At 43.3% G+C, this 19,569-nt stretch overlaps 1 protein-coding gene across 3 annotated transcripts in view; it reads left to right on the plus strand.

Moving 5' to 3' along the window:
* Positions 1-19,529, plus strand: part of CUNH9orf24 (chromosome unknown C9orf24 homolog) — a 22,472-nt gene extending 2,943 nt beyond the window's left edge. Inside the window, exons 2-7 of one of the 3 annotated variants that reach the window (XM_003800275.1) lie at positions 12,993-13,137; positions 15,733-15,842; positions 17,110-17,185; positions 17,394-17,623; positions 18,792-18,878; positions 19,356-19,529. In XM_003800275.1, the coding sequence (XP_003800323.1) occupies positions 12,993-13,137; positions 15,733-15,842; positions 17,110-17,185; positions 17,394-17,623; positions 18,792-18,878 (648 nt within the window). In that variant the 3' untranslated portion in view covers positions 19,356-19,529. Of the gene's footprint in view, positions 1-12,992; positions 13,138-15,732; positions 15,843-16,964; positions 16,987-17,109; positions 17,186-17,393; positions 17,629-18,791; positions 18,879-19,355 lie in introns of those variants that run through there. The other 2 variants (XM_023519346.1, XM_012811661.1) reach the window with 2 other exon arrangements.
* The last annotated feature ends 40 nt before the right edge of the window (positions 19,530-19,569 follow it).

Genomic DNA, 19,569 nt, shown 5'->3' on the forward strand with positions numbered 1-19,569 from the left:
AAAAAAAAAAAAAAGATGGAGACTTTACATCTTTTATGTTTACCTGGGTGGAGCTGGAACATATTCTTCTTAGTAAAGTATCTCAAGAATGGGAAAAAAGTATCCAATATACTCAATACTACTATGAAATCAATATATAATCACCTACACATTCATATGAATGGCAAAACATAACTATAGTCCAGAAAGTAGAAGGGAAAAGGAGGGAGAGAGGAGGGGGTCTATGGAAAGAGGGAGGGTATTTGGGGGGACCTCACCTAATATGCATGATGCAATGGTACATTTCAAATCTATTAAGAAATGAGTATAATTGTGATGGATGTGTTACCTAGTTCAATGTAAGCATTTCACATTGTATATCAAAGCAGTATACTGAACCCCATAAATTCATCAATGTACAAAGTTATGATTTAATAAAAAATAAAAATTTGACAATATAATTTTAATAACTTTACAGTATTCTATTTTATGAAGGTATTTAAGGACTCTTTTATTATTGGAAATTTAGGTTATTTATACAATTTTGCTAGTATATTCATTCTTTTATACAGGGTGTCCCAAAAGTCACCCTTAAAGTTTCTATACATAGGGAAAATGTGAAACTATAGCCAAATGTATCTTTATTTCTTTATTTACAACATATTCACTACAAAATTTTACAAAGAGGTGGCCAACATGTAGAGGATATTTTGTAAATATTTTATTAAATTTTGTATGTATTTTATATATATATACATATATGTATTCTTTGTATACCTTAGACATCTCCAATATTCCCCTAGGTTAAATTCCTAGAATGTAACATTATTGAGAAAAGGGATATGCACATTTTTAAAACTTTTAATATACACCTTGGGGTGGTGCCTGTGGCTCAAAGGAATAGGGCACCAGCCCCATATACCGGAGGTGGTGGGTTCAAACCTGGCCCCAGCCAAAAACTGCAAAAACAAACAAACAAACAAACATATATACACACACATATATACACCTTGAAATGCTATAATAATGGTCATAATAATTTATATTCCCACAAGCTAAATATGAGAGTACCTACCTGCTTTTCCACAGTCAATAGGAGGGAATTTTAAGAAGTAGATTAACAGATTTTGGTCACCATCTAGAATAGGATGACTCCTGGTTTTTTTCTCTGGCAACTAGAGGAGTGCTACCAATTGAGATTTCGAGTGGCATATTAGAGATTTAGAGTTAATTTTAAACAAAAGTATGTGAGGACAAATGCAGATGAGTAGTTGGATATATTTATCTGAAGCAAAGAAAAGAGATCTAGGCTATAGATATAGATTTGAAGTCATCATCATATAAGTAATAGCTTAAGTCATAAAAGTGGCTAATATTGCCAAAAAGAGCAAGAAAATGGCCATGGACAGAACTGTGTTGAATAGCAATATTTAGAGGTAGATAAGGGGAAAAGAGTCATAAAAGGAGACAGAGACTTATGGCTAGAGAGATAGGAAGAAAATCAAAAAAGAAACCAATAAAGACACTATTATTAGACGAAGGTCAGTATCAAATTTTGGTGACTTAGAAAGGAATCTCTTGGATATAGTAACCTTTGGTAACCTAGCCAGACAGCTTCAATGAAGGAAAAGAAGTGAAAATCAGATGGTAGTGGTATTAAAAATAAATGAAAGGGCTGGGCAGGGAGGCTCACACATGTAATCCTAGCACTCTGGGCAGCTGAGGCAGAAAGGTCACTTGAGGCCAGGAGTTCATGACCAGCTTGAGTAAGAGCAAGACCCCATCTCTACTAAAAATAGAAAAAATTGGCCAGATGTGGCAGCTCATGCTTTTAGTCCCATCCATGTAGCTACTTGGGAAACTGAGGCAGGACGCTCACTTGAGCACAGGAGTTTAAGGTTGTAGTGAGCTACTATGATACCACTGCACTCTACTTGGGGTGACAGAGAGAGATTGTTTTGAAGATGAAGAAGAATGAAGAAAAGACTTCTGCCAATATAGTAGTCTAGAAACTCTCAAGGTCCTCCTGCTTCAAAACAACTTAAAAAAAAAATAAGTGAACTCATCAAAATAAGCAAGCAATAAGAGATTTTTTTTTAATGAGCAGACAAATGTAAAAAATAACCAAGTAGAATTTTTGTTTGTTTGTTTGTTTTTTGAGGCAGAGTTTCACTCTGTCACCCTGGGTAGAGTGCCATGGCATCGTCATAGCTCATAGCAACCTCAAACTCTTGGGCTCAAGGGATCTTCCTGCCTCAGCCACCCAAGTAGCTTGGGACTATAGACACCCAACACAATACACGGCTAGTTTTTCTATTTTTAGTAGAAACGGGGTCTTACTCTTGCTCAGGCTGGTCTTCAACTCCTGAGCTCAAGCAATCAACCCACCTTGGCCTCCCAATCATGAGCCACCATTCCTGGCTGAGTATAAATTTTAGACACGAAAAATATATTTGTTGGCTCGGCACCTGTGGCTCAAGCGGCTAAGGTGCCAGCCACATACACCTAAGGTGGCGGGTTCGAATCCCCAGCCCGGCCCGCCAAACAACAATGATGGCTGCAACCAAAAAATGGCCAGGCATTGTGGCGGGCACCTGTAGTCCCAGCTACTTGGGAGGCTGAGGCAGGAGACTCGCTTGAGCCCAGGAGTTGGAGGTTGCTGTGAGTGTGATGCTATGGCACTCTACCCAGGGGGATAGCTTGAGGCTCCATCTCAAAAAAAAAAAAAAAGAAAAATACATTTGTTAAAACCAAAAATTCTGTGGATGGGTTAAAGACCACATTAGACACAGCTGAAGAGTGCCAATGAAATAAGAAACTAAAAGAAATTTCCCAGAATGAAGCACAGAGAGGCAAAGAGATGAAAAATATAAAAGAAACATTAAACAATATTAAAGACAGAATGAGAAGATCCCACACACATCTAACCAGAGTCCCAGAAGAAAAGAATGTAAGGAAGAATAGGCATTATCTGAAGAGGAAAAGTTTCAGAATTTTCCAGAACTAACAAAAGAAATGAATCCACAGATATAGAAAGAATACAAGAAATTCCACAGTTAGGTACCTCAAAGAGAAACTGAAATACATTAGCTTAAGAGATGACCTTAATAGCAGACAGAGAAAAAGTATTTCTGAAGTATCATCCTTTCAAGAACAAAAGAAAAATAAAGACATTTACCTGTAAATAAAAACTAAAATGTTTACTACCATTAGGTCTATAATAAAGGAACTTCTAAAGCAGTGGTTCTCAACCTTCCTAATGCCACAGCCCTTTAATACAGTCCCTATGGGTGGCGACCCATAGGTTAAGAACTGTTATAAAGGATATTTTGGGGGGACAAGAAAAATAATTATAGAAAGAAAGTCTGAGATGCAAGAAAGAATAGTGAGAAACTAATAAATATGAGGCAAATTTAAGCAAACAGTATCTATAGAAAAATTGCTTTTAATTATAATATTCAAAGAAAGAACTAAAATATTAGAAACAATATCATATAAGTAAGAACATAACAGATTTGAGGTATTCCCAGATTCTCACATTGTTCTAAAGAGGGTATCAGATATGGCAGTTTTGTACTGTCAATCAGCTGGAACTATATTTCCCAGAATTCCTCCCCCTAAGTGGTTCCCAATTGACCATGAGAGAAATCTGCTGAGACTTGAAAGGCACAAATGAAAGAATAGCCATTTTTACCGTCTGATGGTTAATGTAGGTTACCAGGCACTGTGGTGGCTTGTACACAATGTCTCTGATTCAGTAGTTTACTTTATTGGCATAGGGCAGCATCTGGCCCCAACTTCTTCAACTCTGCTGGATCTCTTCCTTCAATTTCTCTGGGTCCTGGGCCAGCTGTGGGAGCAGCTCCATGGCAAAGGCAACCAGCTTCTCCAGAAGGCCATCTATATCACCAGCATTGTAAGAAAGGAGATAGAGATGCAAGTTCTATTTTGTCCCCTCCATGGGTTCCAGTTTGTCCTGGCTCTTTCCTACTTCCCGTCCATCTCTCCTTCCTGACTGTCACTTACCAACTTCAGGCTCAATAACAGATGTAAAGACAACAACCTTGCAGAGTTATAACCAATTCCCACAATTGTGTAGTCTAATCTATAAAGGAAATCACTTAGGCCATATCACTCATAGTTGTTCTTCTTTGATCCAAGTTTGACTGATATAGATATAATAGCAAAAGCTGAGTAACCTAATAACAGACAAAAGAGACTTTCAAATTAAATACACACACACTTACTTTTTAGATGGGTCATTACATAAATAACAAAGTTTCAATTTATCAGCAAGATAATACATCACATTACTGATTAAGTTAAGCAGACCAAAACCAAAAAAGCAAAGATCTCAAGCACTTGAAAACATAATTAATGTGCTTAATTTAGTGAACATAAATAGAACCTTGAACCTAACAACTATAGATTTAAGCGCACAAGGAACACTATAAAAATTGACCAAATACTAGGTTATAAAACAAAATTTGATGATAGTATACATCATGAAAACAACTGTCTCTAACCTCAATGCAATTAAATTGCAGACCAACAGCAAATGATAAGCAAAATACCGGTAAGTTTTAAAACAGAATACAACAAAACCACCATTCTCAATAATGGGCTAAATAAGAAAAATCAAAACAAATGGAAAAATACTCAGAACTGAAAAGACTGCGTATCAAAACTTGTGGGGTGCAACAAAAATTGTAGAGAAAATCCAATAGGCCTAAATGCTTGTTTAGAAAAAGAAAAAAATGTGAAAAATTAATGAGCCAAGCATCAGACTTAACAGGAGGGAAAAACAGAATAAATGGGAGAAAAAATAGAAGAATGGATATAATGAAAAATAAGAGTAAACATTAAACTAGAAAGCAAAGATACAACAAGTCAAAACTTGGTTCTTTGATAAGACTCATAAAGTAGATAAATCTCTAGAGGGTTAAGAAAAAGACAAGGTAGGCAGCGCCCGTGGCGCAGTGAGTAGGGCGCTGGCCCCATGTACCGAGGGTGGTGGGTTTAAATCTGGCCCCGGCCAAACTGCAACAAAAAATAGCTGGGAGTTGTGGCAGGCACCTGTGGTCCCAGCTACTCAGGAGACTGAGGCAAAAGAATCACCCAAGCCCAAGAGCTAGAAGTTGCTGTGAGCTGTGACACCACAGCACTCTACCAAGGGTGACAAAGTGAAACTCTGTCTCTAAAAAACGAAAAAAGACAACGCACAGACAAAAGAAGAATCTAGAAGATAATCAGGAAATATTCTGAATAACTTCATGCTAATAAAATTAATACAAATTAACAAATACTAGAAAAATAAAACTTGCCAAAGGCAGCACCTGTGGCTCAAAAGGGTAGGGTGCCGGCCCCGTATGCTGGAGGTGGCGGCTTCAAACCCAGCCCTGGCCAAATAAATAAATAAATAAAACTTGCCAAACCAAGAATAATTAGAAAAACCCTAACATTCCTATAACAAAGAAATTAAATCAATAATTTAAAATCTTCCCACAAACAAAACAACTGGCAAGATAATTAAACAGTTATGTTCCTCCAAATGTTCAAGGGACAGTTTATGTCAGTTTTACACAAACTCTTCCAGAGAACATGAGCAAAGAGGATGAATCCCAGCTCATTCTATAGACCCAATATAAATTTGATGCCAAATTAATCAAGAACAGTGTAATAAAAGAAAATGATACAGGCCAATTCACTAATAAGCACAAAAGGAAAAATTCTAAATAAATTATTCAAAGATTATATCCAGTAGTGTATAAAACATAATTCATGATGGTTAAGTTGTATTTATTCCATAAATGTAAAGATGGTTTAACATTAGAAAAGAAATGTCACACATCACATTTAACAGATTCAAGGAGAAAACCATGAAAGAACATTTTAAAATACACAGGAATAAAATGAGCATGAGAGATTTTACTAAAATTCTTTTTTGTTGGCCAGGCATGGTGGTTCATGCCTGTAATCCTAGCTCTCTGGGAGGCTGAGGCAGGAGGATTGCTTAAATTTAGGAGTTTGAGACCGGCCTGAGCAAGAGGGAGACCCTGTCACTACTAAAAATAGAAAACCTTCCCAGCACTTGGGAGGCCGAGGCAGGTGGATTGCCTGAGCTCAAGAGCAGCCTGAGCGAGAGCGAGACCCTATCTCTTAAAAAAAAAACAAACAGCCAGGCGTTGTGATGGGGGCCTGTAGTCCCAGCTACTTGGGAGACTGAGGCAAGAGAATTGCTTAAGCCCAAGAGTTTGAGGTTGCTGTGAGCTGTGACACCACAGCACTCTACCAAGGGTGACAAAGTAAGACTCTGTCTCAAATAAAATAAAATAATAAAAATAAAAAACCTAGCTGGGCATTGTGGCAGGCACCTATAATCCCAGCTACTTGGGAGGCTGGAGCAAGAGAATCATTTGAACCCAAGAGTTTGAGGTTGCTATGATGCCACAGCACTGTCTCAAAAAAAAAAAAATTTTTTTTTTTTTGGTGTTGTTTTGTTTTTCATGACCTTTTGGAATCTGGATTAGTAAAACTCCTTGAATTGTACACATAAACAGAGTGAAATTTATGGCATATAAATTATACTTCAACAAAGCCGTTTGAAAAAAGATGCAGAAATAGCCAGTTGCTAAGGCTGGGTACAGTGGCTCGTTCCTGTAATGCTAGCACTTTGGGAGGTTGTAGAGGGAGGACTGCTTGAAGCCAGGAGTTTGAGACCAGCCTGAGCAAGAGCGAGACCCCATCTCTACCAAAAATAGAAAAATTCACTGGTCATGGTGATCCACTCCTGTAGTCCCAGCTACTTGTGAGGCTGAGGCAGGAGGATCCTTTGAGCCCAGGATTCTGAGATTGCAGTGAGCCCAGACAATACCTCTGCACTCTAGCCTGGGCAACAAAGTAAGACTCTGTCTCAGAAAATTTTTTAATTTAATTTACTTTTCTTTAATTTAATTTAATTTAAAAAAGAAATAACACTTGCTAAAATTTATCCACCTATTCACAGTTTTTCTTTTCTTTTCTTTCTTTTTTTTGGGGGGGGGTTTATGAGACAGAGTCTTGCTTAGGCACTCACCTTGGTAGAGTGCCATGGCGTCATAGATCACAGCAACCTCAAACTCTTGGGCTTAAGTGATTCTCTTACCTCAGCTACCTGAGTAGCTGGGCCACAACCCCCGCCTATTTTTAGAGTTGGGCTCTCATTGAGACCAGCTCAGGCTGGTCTCAAATTCCTCAGCTCAGGCAATCCACCTGCGTTGGGCCTTGAGCCCCATTCACAGTTTAAAAGGAAAAACTTGGCAAATGTAAATAGAAGGAAATTTCCTTAACCTTAAGTAAAGAATGTATATAGAGCCAATGGCCTACTGCTAATTAAATGTCAAAATCTTTTTTTTTCCAATTGGGGTCAAGGCAAGGATGTTCACTGTCACTACTCCTATTCATCATTGTACTGGAGGTCTAGCCAGTACACCAAAAAAAGACAAAGTAAAAAGGTACAAGGTGGTTGGGGCAGCACCCGTGGCTCAGTGGGTAGGGCCCTGGCCCCATATACTGAGGGTAGCAGGTTCGAACCCAGCCCAGCCCAGGTAGAACAGCAATGAGAATTGCAACAAAAAATAGCCAGGCATTATGGCGGGCTCCTGTAATCCCAGCTACTCAGGAGGGTGAGGCAAGAGAATCACTTAAGCCCAAGAGTTGGAGGTTGCTGTGAGCAGTGATGCCACAGCTACTGAGGGCGACAAAGTGAGACTCTGTCTCAAAAAAAAAAAAAAAAAGGTACAAGGTGGTTAAGGGTGGTGGCTCACACCTGTAATCCCAGCACTTTAGAAGGCTGAAGTGGGAAGATTGCTTGAAGCCAGGAGTTCAAGACCAGCCTGGGCAACATAGTGAAACCTTGCTTCTACAAAAAATTTAAAAATTAGCTGTATGTCAAGGGCGACAGAGTGAGACTCTGTCCCAAATAAATAAATATAAGGAAAGAAGAAAACAGCTGTCATTATTTCATTATTTACAGATCATACAATTATATATACAGAATCTGCACATTACTAGGAAAAGAGAATTTAGAAACTTGGATGAATATAAGATTAAATGTTGATCACATTTCTCTATATGGTATAAACAACCAATATTTAGGAAGTATAATATTTAAAATATACATTGTTTATTCTAACAACAAAAATAAAGGTAATAGAAATAAATCTAAGAATGTATGTAAAACTATGAATAATATTATAAAACTGTATTAAATACTTTTTAAAAATACTTAAATGTAAATATATGACAAGTTTATGGATAGAAAGAGTTACTATCATAAAGATTCAATGCAGCTGGACACAGTAGCTCATGCCTGTAATCCTAGTATTCTGGAGGCTGAGATGGGAAAATCGCTTTTGCTCAGAAGTTCAAGACCATTCTGAGGAAGAGTGTGGCCCTGTCTCTATGAAAAACAGAAAAATTAGCCAGGCTTTGTAGTCCCAGTTACTCCAGAGACTGAGGCAGGAGGATTGCTTGAACCCCAGAATTTGAGGTTGCTGTGAGCTAAACTGGGACCATGGCACTCTAGCTCAAGTGACAGAGGAAGACTCTGTCTCAAAAAAAAAAAAAAAAAAGAAAAAGAAAAAGGATGGCGTCTGTGGCTCAGTGGGGAGGGCACCGGGCCCCATATACTGAGGGTGGTAGGTTCAAACCCAGCCCTGGCCAAACTGCAACAGAAAAATAGCCAGGCGTTGTGGCAGGTGCCTGCAGTCCCAGCTACTCTGGAGGCTGAGGTGAAAGAATCATCTGGGCCCAGGAGTTGGAGGTTGTTGTGAGCTGTGTGACGCCACAGCACTCTACCAAGGGTGATAAAGTGAGACTCTGTCGCTACAAAAAAAAAAAAAAAAAAATTCAACACAATTCTAGCTATAATCTCTATAGGATTTCTTTGAAGAATTTTTTTTTTTTTGAGACTGAGCCTCAAGCTATCCCCCTGGGTAGAGTGCCATGGCATCACAGCTCATAGCAACCTCCAACTTCTGGGCTCAAGCGAGTCTCCTGCCTCAGCCTCCCAAGTAGCTGGGACCACAGGCGCCTGCCACAACGCCTGGCTATTTTTTAGTTGCACCATGATTGTTGTTTGGCGGGCCCGGGCTGGGGATTCGAACCCGCCACCTTAGGTGTATATGGCTGGCGCCTTAGCCGCTTGAGCCACAGGCTCCGAGCCTTCTTTGAAGAATTTGACAAGATGTTTCTAAAATTTATAGTAGAGCAAAGGCCCAAGAAATAGCTAAAACATATCTGAAGAAGAAAAGGACTTGCCCAGACTCCTAACTAACAGATTAAATATGGAAAGTAAAACTGTTAAACTTTTAGAAGAAAATACAGAACATTATGTCCATCATCTGAAAGTATAGATGTATTTCTCAAGCCACAAAAAAGCACTAAGCATAGGGCGGTGCCTGTGGCTCAGTGAGTAGGGCGCCAGCCCCATATACGGAGCATGGCAGGTTTGAACCCGGCCCCAGCCAAACTGCAACAAAAAATAGCCAGGCATTGTGGCGGGCGCCTGTAGTCCCAGCTACTCGGGAGGCTGAGGCAAGAGAATTGCCTAAGCCCAAGAGCTGGAGGTTGCTGTGAGCTGTGACATCACAGCACTCTACCAAGGGTGACAAGGTGAGACTCTGTCTCTAAAAAATAAATAAATAAAAATTTAAAAGAAAAGCACTAACCATAAAAGAAGAGATTAATAAATTCAACTATGTTAAAATTAAAAGTTTCTATTCATCAAAGGATATCATAAAGAAAAGTAAAGACAGAGCCACAAACTGAGAAAAGATATTTACAACACGTAACTGATAAAAGATTAATATATAAAATATGTAAAGAACTATAATTCTTTGCATTAAAATTGAACACATATGAATTTTGACTCCCTCCTGAAATCCATCTAAAATTACAGTAAATGAATATTCAAAACATAAACTCAAAAAGATTGTGAGAAAGAAGAGACAATGGCAATAAAATTTTGGAAGTTGGAAAGTATGATAGATGAAACTTAGCAGAGATGAGAAAGCTGAATCCAAAGCCAGCAATAGGAAACCCAAGATTTATTCAACTTAAAACTGTAGAATCTCCAAAAGGCTCAGGAATGGTAGTCCTAGGCTTCTCTGGAAGTGAAGATGGGGCAGGTCCAAGGCTAAAATAAGGATTATTTGAAAGCTGTTTAAGAAGCAGTTAAGCCCACTAATCCTCTCTTCTATTCCATGCCATAGCATGACTTCCCACTTGTGTCTCTGCAAGTCGGAAGGCTAATTATGTTGTTGAGGATTTCAGAGTAAGGGATACCAGTCAAGGGCAGGGTACTACTATATTGAAAACATGTGACCCTCCATATACCACATGGTAAAACCCTCAGTAGCTCTCCTCAGCACTAAGTTCTCAGAACACTGGCAGCTAAGTCATTACCCTCAGGCCAGAGCTTAAATGAATCTTTTCTGAAGAAGCTGATCAGCCCAAGAGGAAAGACCTAACAGATACTAACATTAGAGTTGGCAAAAATAGTCCTGCAGTGAAATGCATGGTTGACAAAGCCCACCCACAGTTACATTTGCGGAAAGCCTCTAACAAAAAAAAAACAGAAATTGATGATGTCTATGAGTTCTTCTCAATTACTGTTTTTGTATTTGTGAGTGTTTAGTGTGTACGTGGGTATATCTGAGTGTATATACATGCAAGTATATTTGTGTATGCATGTATGAGTACATCCGGATGCATTGGGGGGGGTGTCTGTAAAACTCAGGGAAGTGCTGAATCATGGACCACTGCACTCACATCTCTCCTACTATGCCTGCCACCCACATGGGAGTGTGACTATGCAGAATTGGCCTACAGAACAAAGTCACTTGGGCACAGATGATTCCAAAAGCCCCTGAGCAAGGAGTGTTCAGGATGATTGGAGCCATGGGAGCAACAAGGTATCAGCCCTGGCCAAGGAAAGCCTCCAATTTTTTTTTTTTAAGACAGTCTTCCTTTGTCACTCTCAGTAGAGTACGTACCATGGAGTCATAGCTAACTGCAACCTCAAACTCTTGGGCTCAAGTGATTCTCTTGCCTCAGCCTCCCCAATAGCTGGGACTACAGGCACACACCAGAAAACCCAGCTATTTTTGTTTTAAAGACTGGGTCTCACTCTTGCTCAGGCTGGTCTTGAACACCTGACCTCAAGCAATCCACCTGCCTCCACCTCCCAGAGTTCTAGAATTAGCTGAACATTGTGGTGAGCTAATTCTGTGGCAGGTGTGAGCCACAACACCAGGCCAAGGGTTTCCTCTCTTAATGGTTAGTGAAATGCTAAGATGGTGTCACTATCACTCACTTGATCTTTATGATCTTAAGAATGGATGCTTTGGGGCTGGGGCTGGTGGCTCACGTAACCATTGCACTCTGAGAGACCAAGCCCAGTGGATTGCTTGAGCTCAGTATTTCAAAACCAGTTTGAGCAAGAGTGAGACCCCATCTCTACTAAAAATAGAAAAACTAGCCAGATGTGGTGTTGCATACCTGTAGGCTCTGCTACTCAATAGGCTGAGACAAGGATTGCTCATGCCCAGGAGTTTGAGGTTGCTGTGACCTATAATACCATGGCACTCCAGCCTGGGGTATGTGAGACTCTGTCACAAAAAAAAAAGGAAAACTTTTCATATGTCTGACTTTGCTAGAGTCTCACCCCAGCTGCCTTTTCAGACGGGCTGCTTGCAGAGACCTGTGGGACTACAACTAACTTGGCAATCTGCCCTTAGTTAAAGGCAAGGGACTCCTAAGGGAGGCTTGATTTTGGCCTTTACAGATCTAGTTGAGCAAGGAGAGATGGGATGAGATGAGGTAAACCTCAAAACCAGAACCCCTGTCCTTCCTAGAACAGGAAAAAGTTCAAGGTAGGATGAGGAAAAGGCCAAAAAGTCAGGGTCAAAGGCAACATTGGTGTCAGGGTCAGAACTATAACAGAATCAGAGTCAGGATGGAGTCAGGGAATTAAATTTTAAAGTAGGTGTTCCTCCAGCTCCATCTGTTGACTCCTTCAAGGTGCCAGATTGCAAGAGAGCCTCCCCTATCTAAGAAACTACATAAGGCAGCCAGTTCCCAGGGCAGCCAGTCTTTCCTGAAGCTCTAGTTTGTGCTACAGGCTTATTTCTCTATTGGAGGAAACCCAGGCCCTGCTCCTAAGAAGCACATAGTCTATAAGAAAGGGGGCAGGAACACGTCACTCTGGCCTTCATGAACTCCCAGTCAAGAAATGACAGAAATGAGAAAGCCAGAAAACTACTATGACTGAGGGCAAGAACCTGGCTCCATGACTAGCCTTGGATAGAAAAAAAAAGGAGCAAAGAGCAATTCGAACTCAAAAAGAGAACTTTGCAGAGGGGCTAAGACTGACATGGGAATCCCTCTGGCAGTGGGAGGGAGACTGGGAGACATACCTGGGCTGACCTTCTCAAGAGAGGTTGGATCAAGATCCAGGAAGACTTAAAGAAAGATGGAGACTTTACCACCTTCATGTTTACATGGATGGAGCTGGAACATATTCTTAGCAAAGTATCTCACGAATGGAAGAAAAAGTATCTAATGTACTCAGCCCTACTATGAAACTAATTTATAGCTTCCATATGAAAGCTATAGCCCAATTATAGCCCAAGAATATGGGGAAGAGGGAGAGGGAGGGGCGGGGAGGGGGGAGAATGGGTGGAGGGTGGGTGATTGGTGGGACCACACCTATCATCCATCTTACAAGGGTACATGTGAATCTTTCTAAATGTAGGATATAAATGTCTTAACACAATAACTAAGAAAATGCCATGAAGGCTATGTTATCCAGTTAGGTGAAAATATTTCAAATTGCATATAAAGCCAGCACACTATACCCCATGACTGCATTAATGTACACAGCTATGATTCATTTAAAAAAAAAAAGATCCAAGAAGACTCCAGGGCTGGGGTCTCCATGCACCTAGACTCTTCTCTCTTTCCTTGCCCAGGGTCTGACTCAGACCATGGAGCGCCATGTGGATCCTGAAGCTTTGCAGAAGATGGTCAAATGTGCCACACAGGACTACACCTATAAGGGTTCCATTCCAGGCCACCCCTACTTTCCTGAGAAGTACTGGCTCTCTCAAGAGGAAGGTAGGGCCTCACCCCTCACCAAACTCCCAAATGACCCCAACTGGAACCCAACCTAGATTGTGACCTCCATCCTGATTCTATATCATCTTGATTCTATATCAGCCCATGATCTAGATTTCTTCCCTAACCAGCACCATTCTAACCTGACTCCCAACCACCTGACCTGACCCTGAAGGAGATGACTTTGGCCCTGCCAATTGGGGTTCCCTGTCTGTGGAAAAAGAACTGGAAGAGCCCTTGGTCTCATACTTTAAAAGATGGAGAGTGAGAGAGTATTAACCGCCCCCCAAAACAAATCCCTTCCAGATGTATTCTAGATGCCATCTTCACCCAACTCCTCAGCCACCATGTTCCATCAGCTCTCTCCATCTCTCCTGCATCTCTCTGCCCCACCACACCTCTTTCCCTCAACTTGGAACTTTTTCTAGTTTCTTCCTGACTAAAATTCTGTCTTGTTCCTCTCCTGCACAACCAAGATTGTCAGAAACATAGTCTATATTCACTGTCTCTACATCTTCACCCCTTTTTACACTTTCAGAGAAATCATTTTTCTCATTTGGTTAGGTTAGGTATTTATGATCTGTCTCCTCATATATTCCAAAGGAATAGAGAATGTGGTCTTATTCACAGCTGTGTCTCTTCTATCAAGCACAGCAGCAGGCTTCATAAGTCTTATTGAATGAATTGATAATTCCCAGTTGAAGTTGAAAGTCTGTATCTCCTACACTCAAATGCTCAAATTGTTCTTGTGTGGTTCTGATTACCAAATCCATGAGACTCTTCCATCTTTACCCTATGAGACCTACCCAGGTGCATTTCAGTCTTCTGATTGCTCTCAACTTCTTGAAATGGCTTCCTTCCTCATCTTCTCTGATGCCTCACTTTCCTGAGTCTCTTGTGGTTTTTTGTTTGTTTATTGAGACAGAGTCTCACTTTCACCCTCAGTAGAGTGCTATGATATCATAGCTCACAGCAACCTTACACTCTTGGACTCAAGTATTTCTCTTGCCTCATCCTCACAAGCAGCTGGGACTGCAGGGACCCACCACAATGCATGGCTATTTTTAGACACAGGATCTCACTCTTGCTCAGGTTGGTCTGGAACCTGTGAGCTCAGGCAATCCACCCACCTTGGCCTCCCAGAGTAGTAGGATTACAGACATGAGCCACACACCAGGCTTCCTGAGTCTCTTTTGCACCCACTGTGGACATGTGGGGCTGCTCAGGATGCTATCCTGAGCCCTCTTCTCCCTTTATTCCTCCCCTGCTGACATATATACAATGCTTTATTTTATTTTATTTCTTTTATGTTTACTATGTAGCTTTTCTTTATTGTTGTTTATTTGAAAAAATTTAAAGCCATTTAAATTATGTATTCTTTATATACAAAAGATTATATATAATGATACACAGTGTTGGGGTCAGGGGTCCTGGTTCCTGTAACTGAGTTGACCTAGTTCCATTACTCAGCTGAGCTAGAAAGTTCAAGTGAGGCACAGCCAATGCCTGATTTTAATTACTGACAGCTTCAAATCATATTTCTAGACTTCTCCCAGAATTCCACTTTCCTTCATCTGATTAAGGCCATCTTTACCTGGATATCCCCAAACATCTCAATCTTAGTATGTCCACCAACCTAGAATTCCATATTCCAACACTCCATCCCCTTCCCTCACACACCTGCTCTTCCTCTAGGGCCTCTTTCATACCGTCTGTCATGTGTGTTCTTTCAGACTGTTGGGAGAGCAGATCAAGGAAACCTTTGTAGGACAGACTTAGGTGACTGGTTGGCACTTTGAAAGGTTTTAAGTAGAAAAGTGTCTTGGTCAAATTTTCACTTGTGAAAAAGTACCTCAGCTTCTATATCAATGTTGGATTAAGATATTTCAAAGAAAAGTACAGAGACCAGTACACTAATCATAATAGCTTTTTATATGTCAGGCATTGTTCTAAAAGTTTTACATATATTAACTCATTTAAACCTCACAACAATGCTGTGAAGTTAATAGTACTATTACCCCCATTCTAAAGTTGGGGAAACTAAGACACAGCAAAATTAATTAACTTGGTCAAGGTTACATACAGCTAATAATTGACAGAAATGAAATTTAAACCTAGGCAGTCTTTCTGCAGAGATAGATATCTATTAACCACAGCATTATATTGTCTCCTGGCTAAGGTACTGCAGAGATAATGGGAATGAGATTACGGGAGACTGGAAGAGGGGATAGATCCAAGTGATTCTGAGGAGGCAAAACAGGAGAACTGTGGAGCCTGGAGTGGAAGATGAAAGAGGGAGGAACTGGGAGGAGGACGGTTTCCAGGTTGGCTAATACAAAGGAGGTAGTGCCAGGATAAGAGTGATCAGCATAGTGGATCCAGACCCCACTGAAAAGGTTGCCTTAGGTGGGAAATGGGCTGTACCTCAGTGCCTAAATCAAGTCTGAAGCCCAGCTGGGCTTGGCAACTGGCCTACAGGAGGTCAATGAGAGTTAGCTTTGTGATGGAGATCAAAGGACAAACCTATAGGGGGTCCCAGATCCTGGGGTAGAACAAGGAGTGACACTGTCTGATGTCTCCACCTCTATGATCAAGCAGACAAATGCAGTTCGAACTACCTGGGCAATGACCAGTACACATGGAAGACTGGACCTTACAACACCTGTTTTAACAAGTATACCACCTGCCTTCCCCGGCTGCCTAAGGTATCTATTATGCCCAGCTCCTAAACCACAGTGACTAAAATATTTCACCAGTAGTTCCTCATCCCTTTCCCACCAACAATGTTCCAGGGCTCTTCCCATCTCTGAAACTAGGATGTGTATTTCTCAGCTGAAAAGGGAGCCCAGGAGTGATGTAGTAGTACTGGGCCCCTGGCTCTCAGTCTCTGGGGACTAGGTCTCCTGGGTCCCAATCTCTGTGGGGACATGTCTTGCATGCAATCAATCCTTGGCATGCTGCCTTCCTGAAGCTTACCAACTGGTCCCTCCCCATGTGGTCTGGCCCCTATGACACTGGGACCAGCCAAGGAGTCAGTGATAATTGAGTGCCCCTGATCCACCTTTCCCACCTTTATGATGTGAGCCAGTGGGGGCGGGGGCAGAGCAAGGCTACTCAACAGCAGTGCAGATACAGAAGCCTGCTTCCAAGGAGACAGGCGAGAGCCGGCTGATTCCAGGCGAGAGCGGACGTGAGGATCCAAGGCCGGAACAGGGGTTCTTTTTTTTCTTGAGACCGAGTTTCAAGCTGCCGCCCTGGGTAGAGTGCTGTGTCATCACAGCTCACAACAACCTCCAACTCTTGGGCTTAAGCGATTCTCTTGCCTCAGCCTCTCAAGTAGCTGGGACTACAAGCACCCGCCACAACGCCCGGCTATTTTTGTTGTTGTTGTTGTTGCAGTTGTCATTGTTTAGCTGCCCTGTGCCGGGTTCGAACTCGCCAGCCTCGGTGTATTTGGCCGGCACCCAACCCACTGAGCACGGGCACCGCCCGAGAACAGGGGTTCTTAACTGCAGGCTGAAGGCTGACCTCGGTCAGTTTGACCAAACCCGTTTGAATTAGAACTTCCTCAAGAATTAGAATTTTTCAAAATTTCACAAGTTCTTCGCATGATTCTGATGGGCAAGCAATAGCTGAAAACTCCCTATTAGAGAGACACGTAGACACAGCTAAATAGAAGCAGCTAGACAAAGAGGGGTAAAATCAAAGGCAAACTCTGAAGCAGGTTTGTCAAGGGCTCAGGAGCCAAGCTCAGTCCAGTACAGCCCTCCCTACCCGACCTCCGCTCCGCCCCCGTAGGCAGAGTAAATGTTGCTTGGCGACAATCCCAAACATTCAGAACCATGGAGAGTAGGGGGCGCTGGCGAGGGGCGGGGCCTGGAGGTAGGTCTGGGTGTTCTGCGAGGACCCCCCCCCCCAAATGGAGCAACTCTTCCGGGTCAGAGTTTGAGATCACTTGTGTGCCACTTCTAGGAGGCTGGGATGGAGACAGCAGTACGAGGAATGCCCTTGGAGTGCCCTCCCAAGCCGGAGCGGCTCAATGCTTATGGTAAAGGGCGATGGGGAAGTGGGGAGGAACCGGTAGAGAGAGGGTAGGGGGAAGCCAGCTGGATGGGGACCTAAGGGACAAGGAGGAGACCGAGGGTCCTAGAGAGGATATAACCCTGTCTCTATTGTCTCCGCCTCACCCTGTTACCGTATCTCTTCCTATCCCTGTGATTCTTTGGGTCTCCTGGGCTCGGGACCCGCTGGCGCAGAGCGTGAAGTAGTGGCGAATGTGCTGAACTCACTGTCACGGAACCAGCCGCTGCCTCAGATCACCCCCAGATGTGGGTGCATGGACCCGCTGCCCGGCCGCCTGCCCTTCCATGGTTACGAAAGCTCCTGTTCCGGCCGCCACTACTGTCTGCGCGGGATGGACTACTGCGTCTCCGGAGCGCCCTGCACGGACCGCCGCCTGCGGCCTTTGTGCCGAGAACAGCCGACTGTAAGGTTCGAAGGGCTCTGCCCGCTTCCGACGGGCTGCGCCCGCAACCAAGCTCCAGCCCCAGAGTCCCTGCCCTACGTGGGTGCGGGCGCTCCATCTGGCCCCACTTCTAATCCAACTCCGCCAGCCCCTGCCGGGATCTGCAGGCCTACAAGGCCCTACTGTGTCCCTCCCTCTGTCCTCCCTCTGGCCTCAGGGCCTGAACCAACAACGGAGGAGGGAGAACCAATAAGGTTACTCCAAGTCCCTAACCCTATCCTTTCAGAACCGAGCTCAAGGTCATTCTGACCCCTGTATAAGCTTTAGAAGTCCTGCGGTAAGATTTTGGAGGTAGAAAGTCCGCATCAGTCGCATCCTTTCCCGCTGACCTTGCCCCCTACCGAGAACCTGCAACTTGACTCTAGAGACGCAAGTTCTATCCTGTGGAGTTTCTTGTGCTCTCAAAAAATGTCTTCTTTTCTGGGCCCCGGGACACCTTCAATAGTGGGTGAGGTCATTGGTGGGGAATAAGTGGGCAAGAAAATGGTGACCGCTTCACCAGAACGGCGCTGGCTTGCTTCCTTGGAGTCCGCGCCACCCCTGGATGTAGACGCCCTCACGTGTTACTGCTGTGGAAGCTGAGGTTTAAGTGCACAGGTGGCGCTCAGACTGCAGAGCAGCATTCATTCGTCCTGCACCGAGCGGCAGACAAGGCGCACCGGGCCTGGGAGAACTCTCATGTCTCCGACAATCTGGAGAGCTGTGCAGGGAGGGTCCAGTATCCTCCACTCCTCCCCAGGCCAAGAGTCTGATTCATTGTTCAAGACTGAGTCTTATCCCTCTCAAGGGCATGGGGGATAGGAAGTGTTTGAGCCTCTACAACCCTCAAAAATTTAGCCTTGTCCATAGTGACGCAGAAAAATGGCAGGCATCCGGGGGCACTAGATCCTCAATGACCAAATGGAGCCCGTTCCTCCCAAAAGTCCATCATTCTTCCCTGGGCGGTAGAAACGAGGCCTTTTGGAAAGGGAGACTTCCAGGGCAGCTTCCCGCAGGATCTTGAAGGACAAGGAAGGAGAGAATGTTCAAGCCCCACGGCTGACACCCGAAATGCCGCCTGGAGGCTTGGTCTGGATGAGTGTCAGGATCAAAAGGCCCAACCCCTCCTTGCCCTCTCTTCCTCCTCCAGGGGTGTATTGCCCTACGAGCACCGACCCGGAATACTATGTGCTGTTACAACTCACCCGCCATCATACTACCCATATCCGAACCTTAGGTAAGTCTGGTGCACGTACACTCTCTTGCACAAGCCCTTAGAATTTGTTCCCTGGGCGCCACAGGGCTGGCTGGATAGTGGGCACTAACTGGGGTGAGAACTGTCCGCTACTGTGCACAGACGGGGTGAAGCCACCAGGGGGAGCTAGTGCGATGGGGAAATCAAAACTGGCAAGGAAATGGAGACCCCAGGAAAGGGCAAGTAGGAGGGTATTGTAGGGTTACAGGTTGGCAATGGGTTTAAAGTGAGCTTAGAGACAAGGCCATTAGGTTCAGAACTTGGAAGTACTGGATAAGAAGTCAATGTTAGAGTGCGGGTGTAGGATATTAGAAATTTACACTAGAACCTGAGGCCGGGTCTGTGCTGGAGCCCAGGGCCAGTGTCTGTGGCAAAATGTTGGGATAAAGTTAGCATTGCTAATTGGAATCAGATGTTCACTTTGATATGAAAAGAGAGCTGACCCATCTCTCCCTGTAGATGGGACACAAGTCACTTCAAGAAGTCCGGAAGTCCCCTGAGAAACAACTATGTGATCCATCCCGAGTTTGTGTCTGAGTCCTATCCTGACTACCACTGCTATTAAAGCCTGGGCTTGTAGAGCCCGGGCTTTCTGGGCCAAGGGGGTGGGGCAATAAATAAACTCTTCACCCCTAAAAGCTGCCTCCTTGTCCTCACTCAGCAAGATCGCAAA

This window comes from Otolemur garnettii, unplaced genomic scaffold (assembly GCF_000181295.1).
Source record: "Otolemur garnettii isolate 467f Iridium unplaced genomic scaffold, OtoGar3 scaffold00172, whole genome shotgun sequence".
Classification (NCBI taxonomy): Eukaryota; Metazoa; Chordata; class Mammalia; order Primates; family Galagidae; genus Otolemur; species Otolemur garnettii.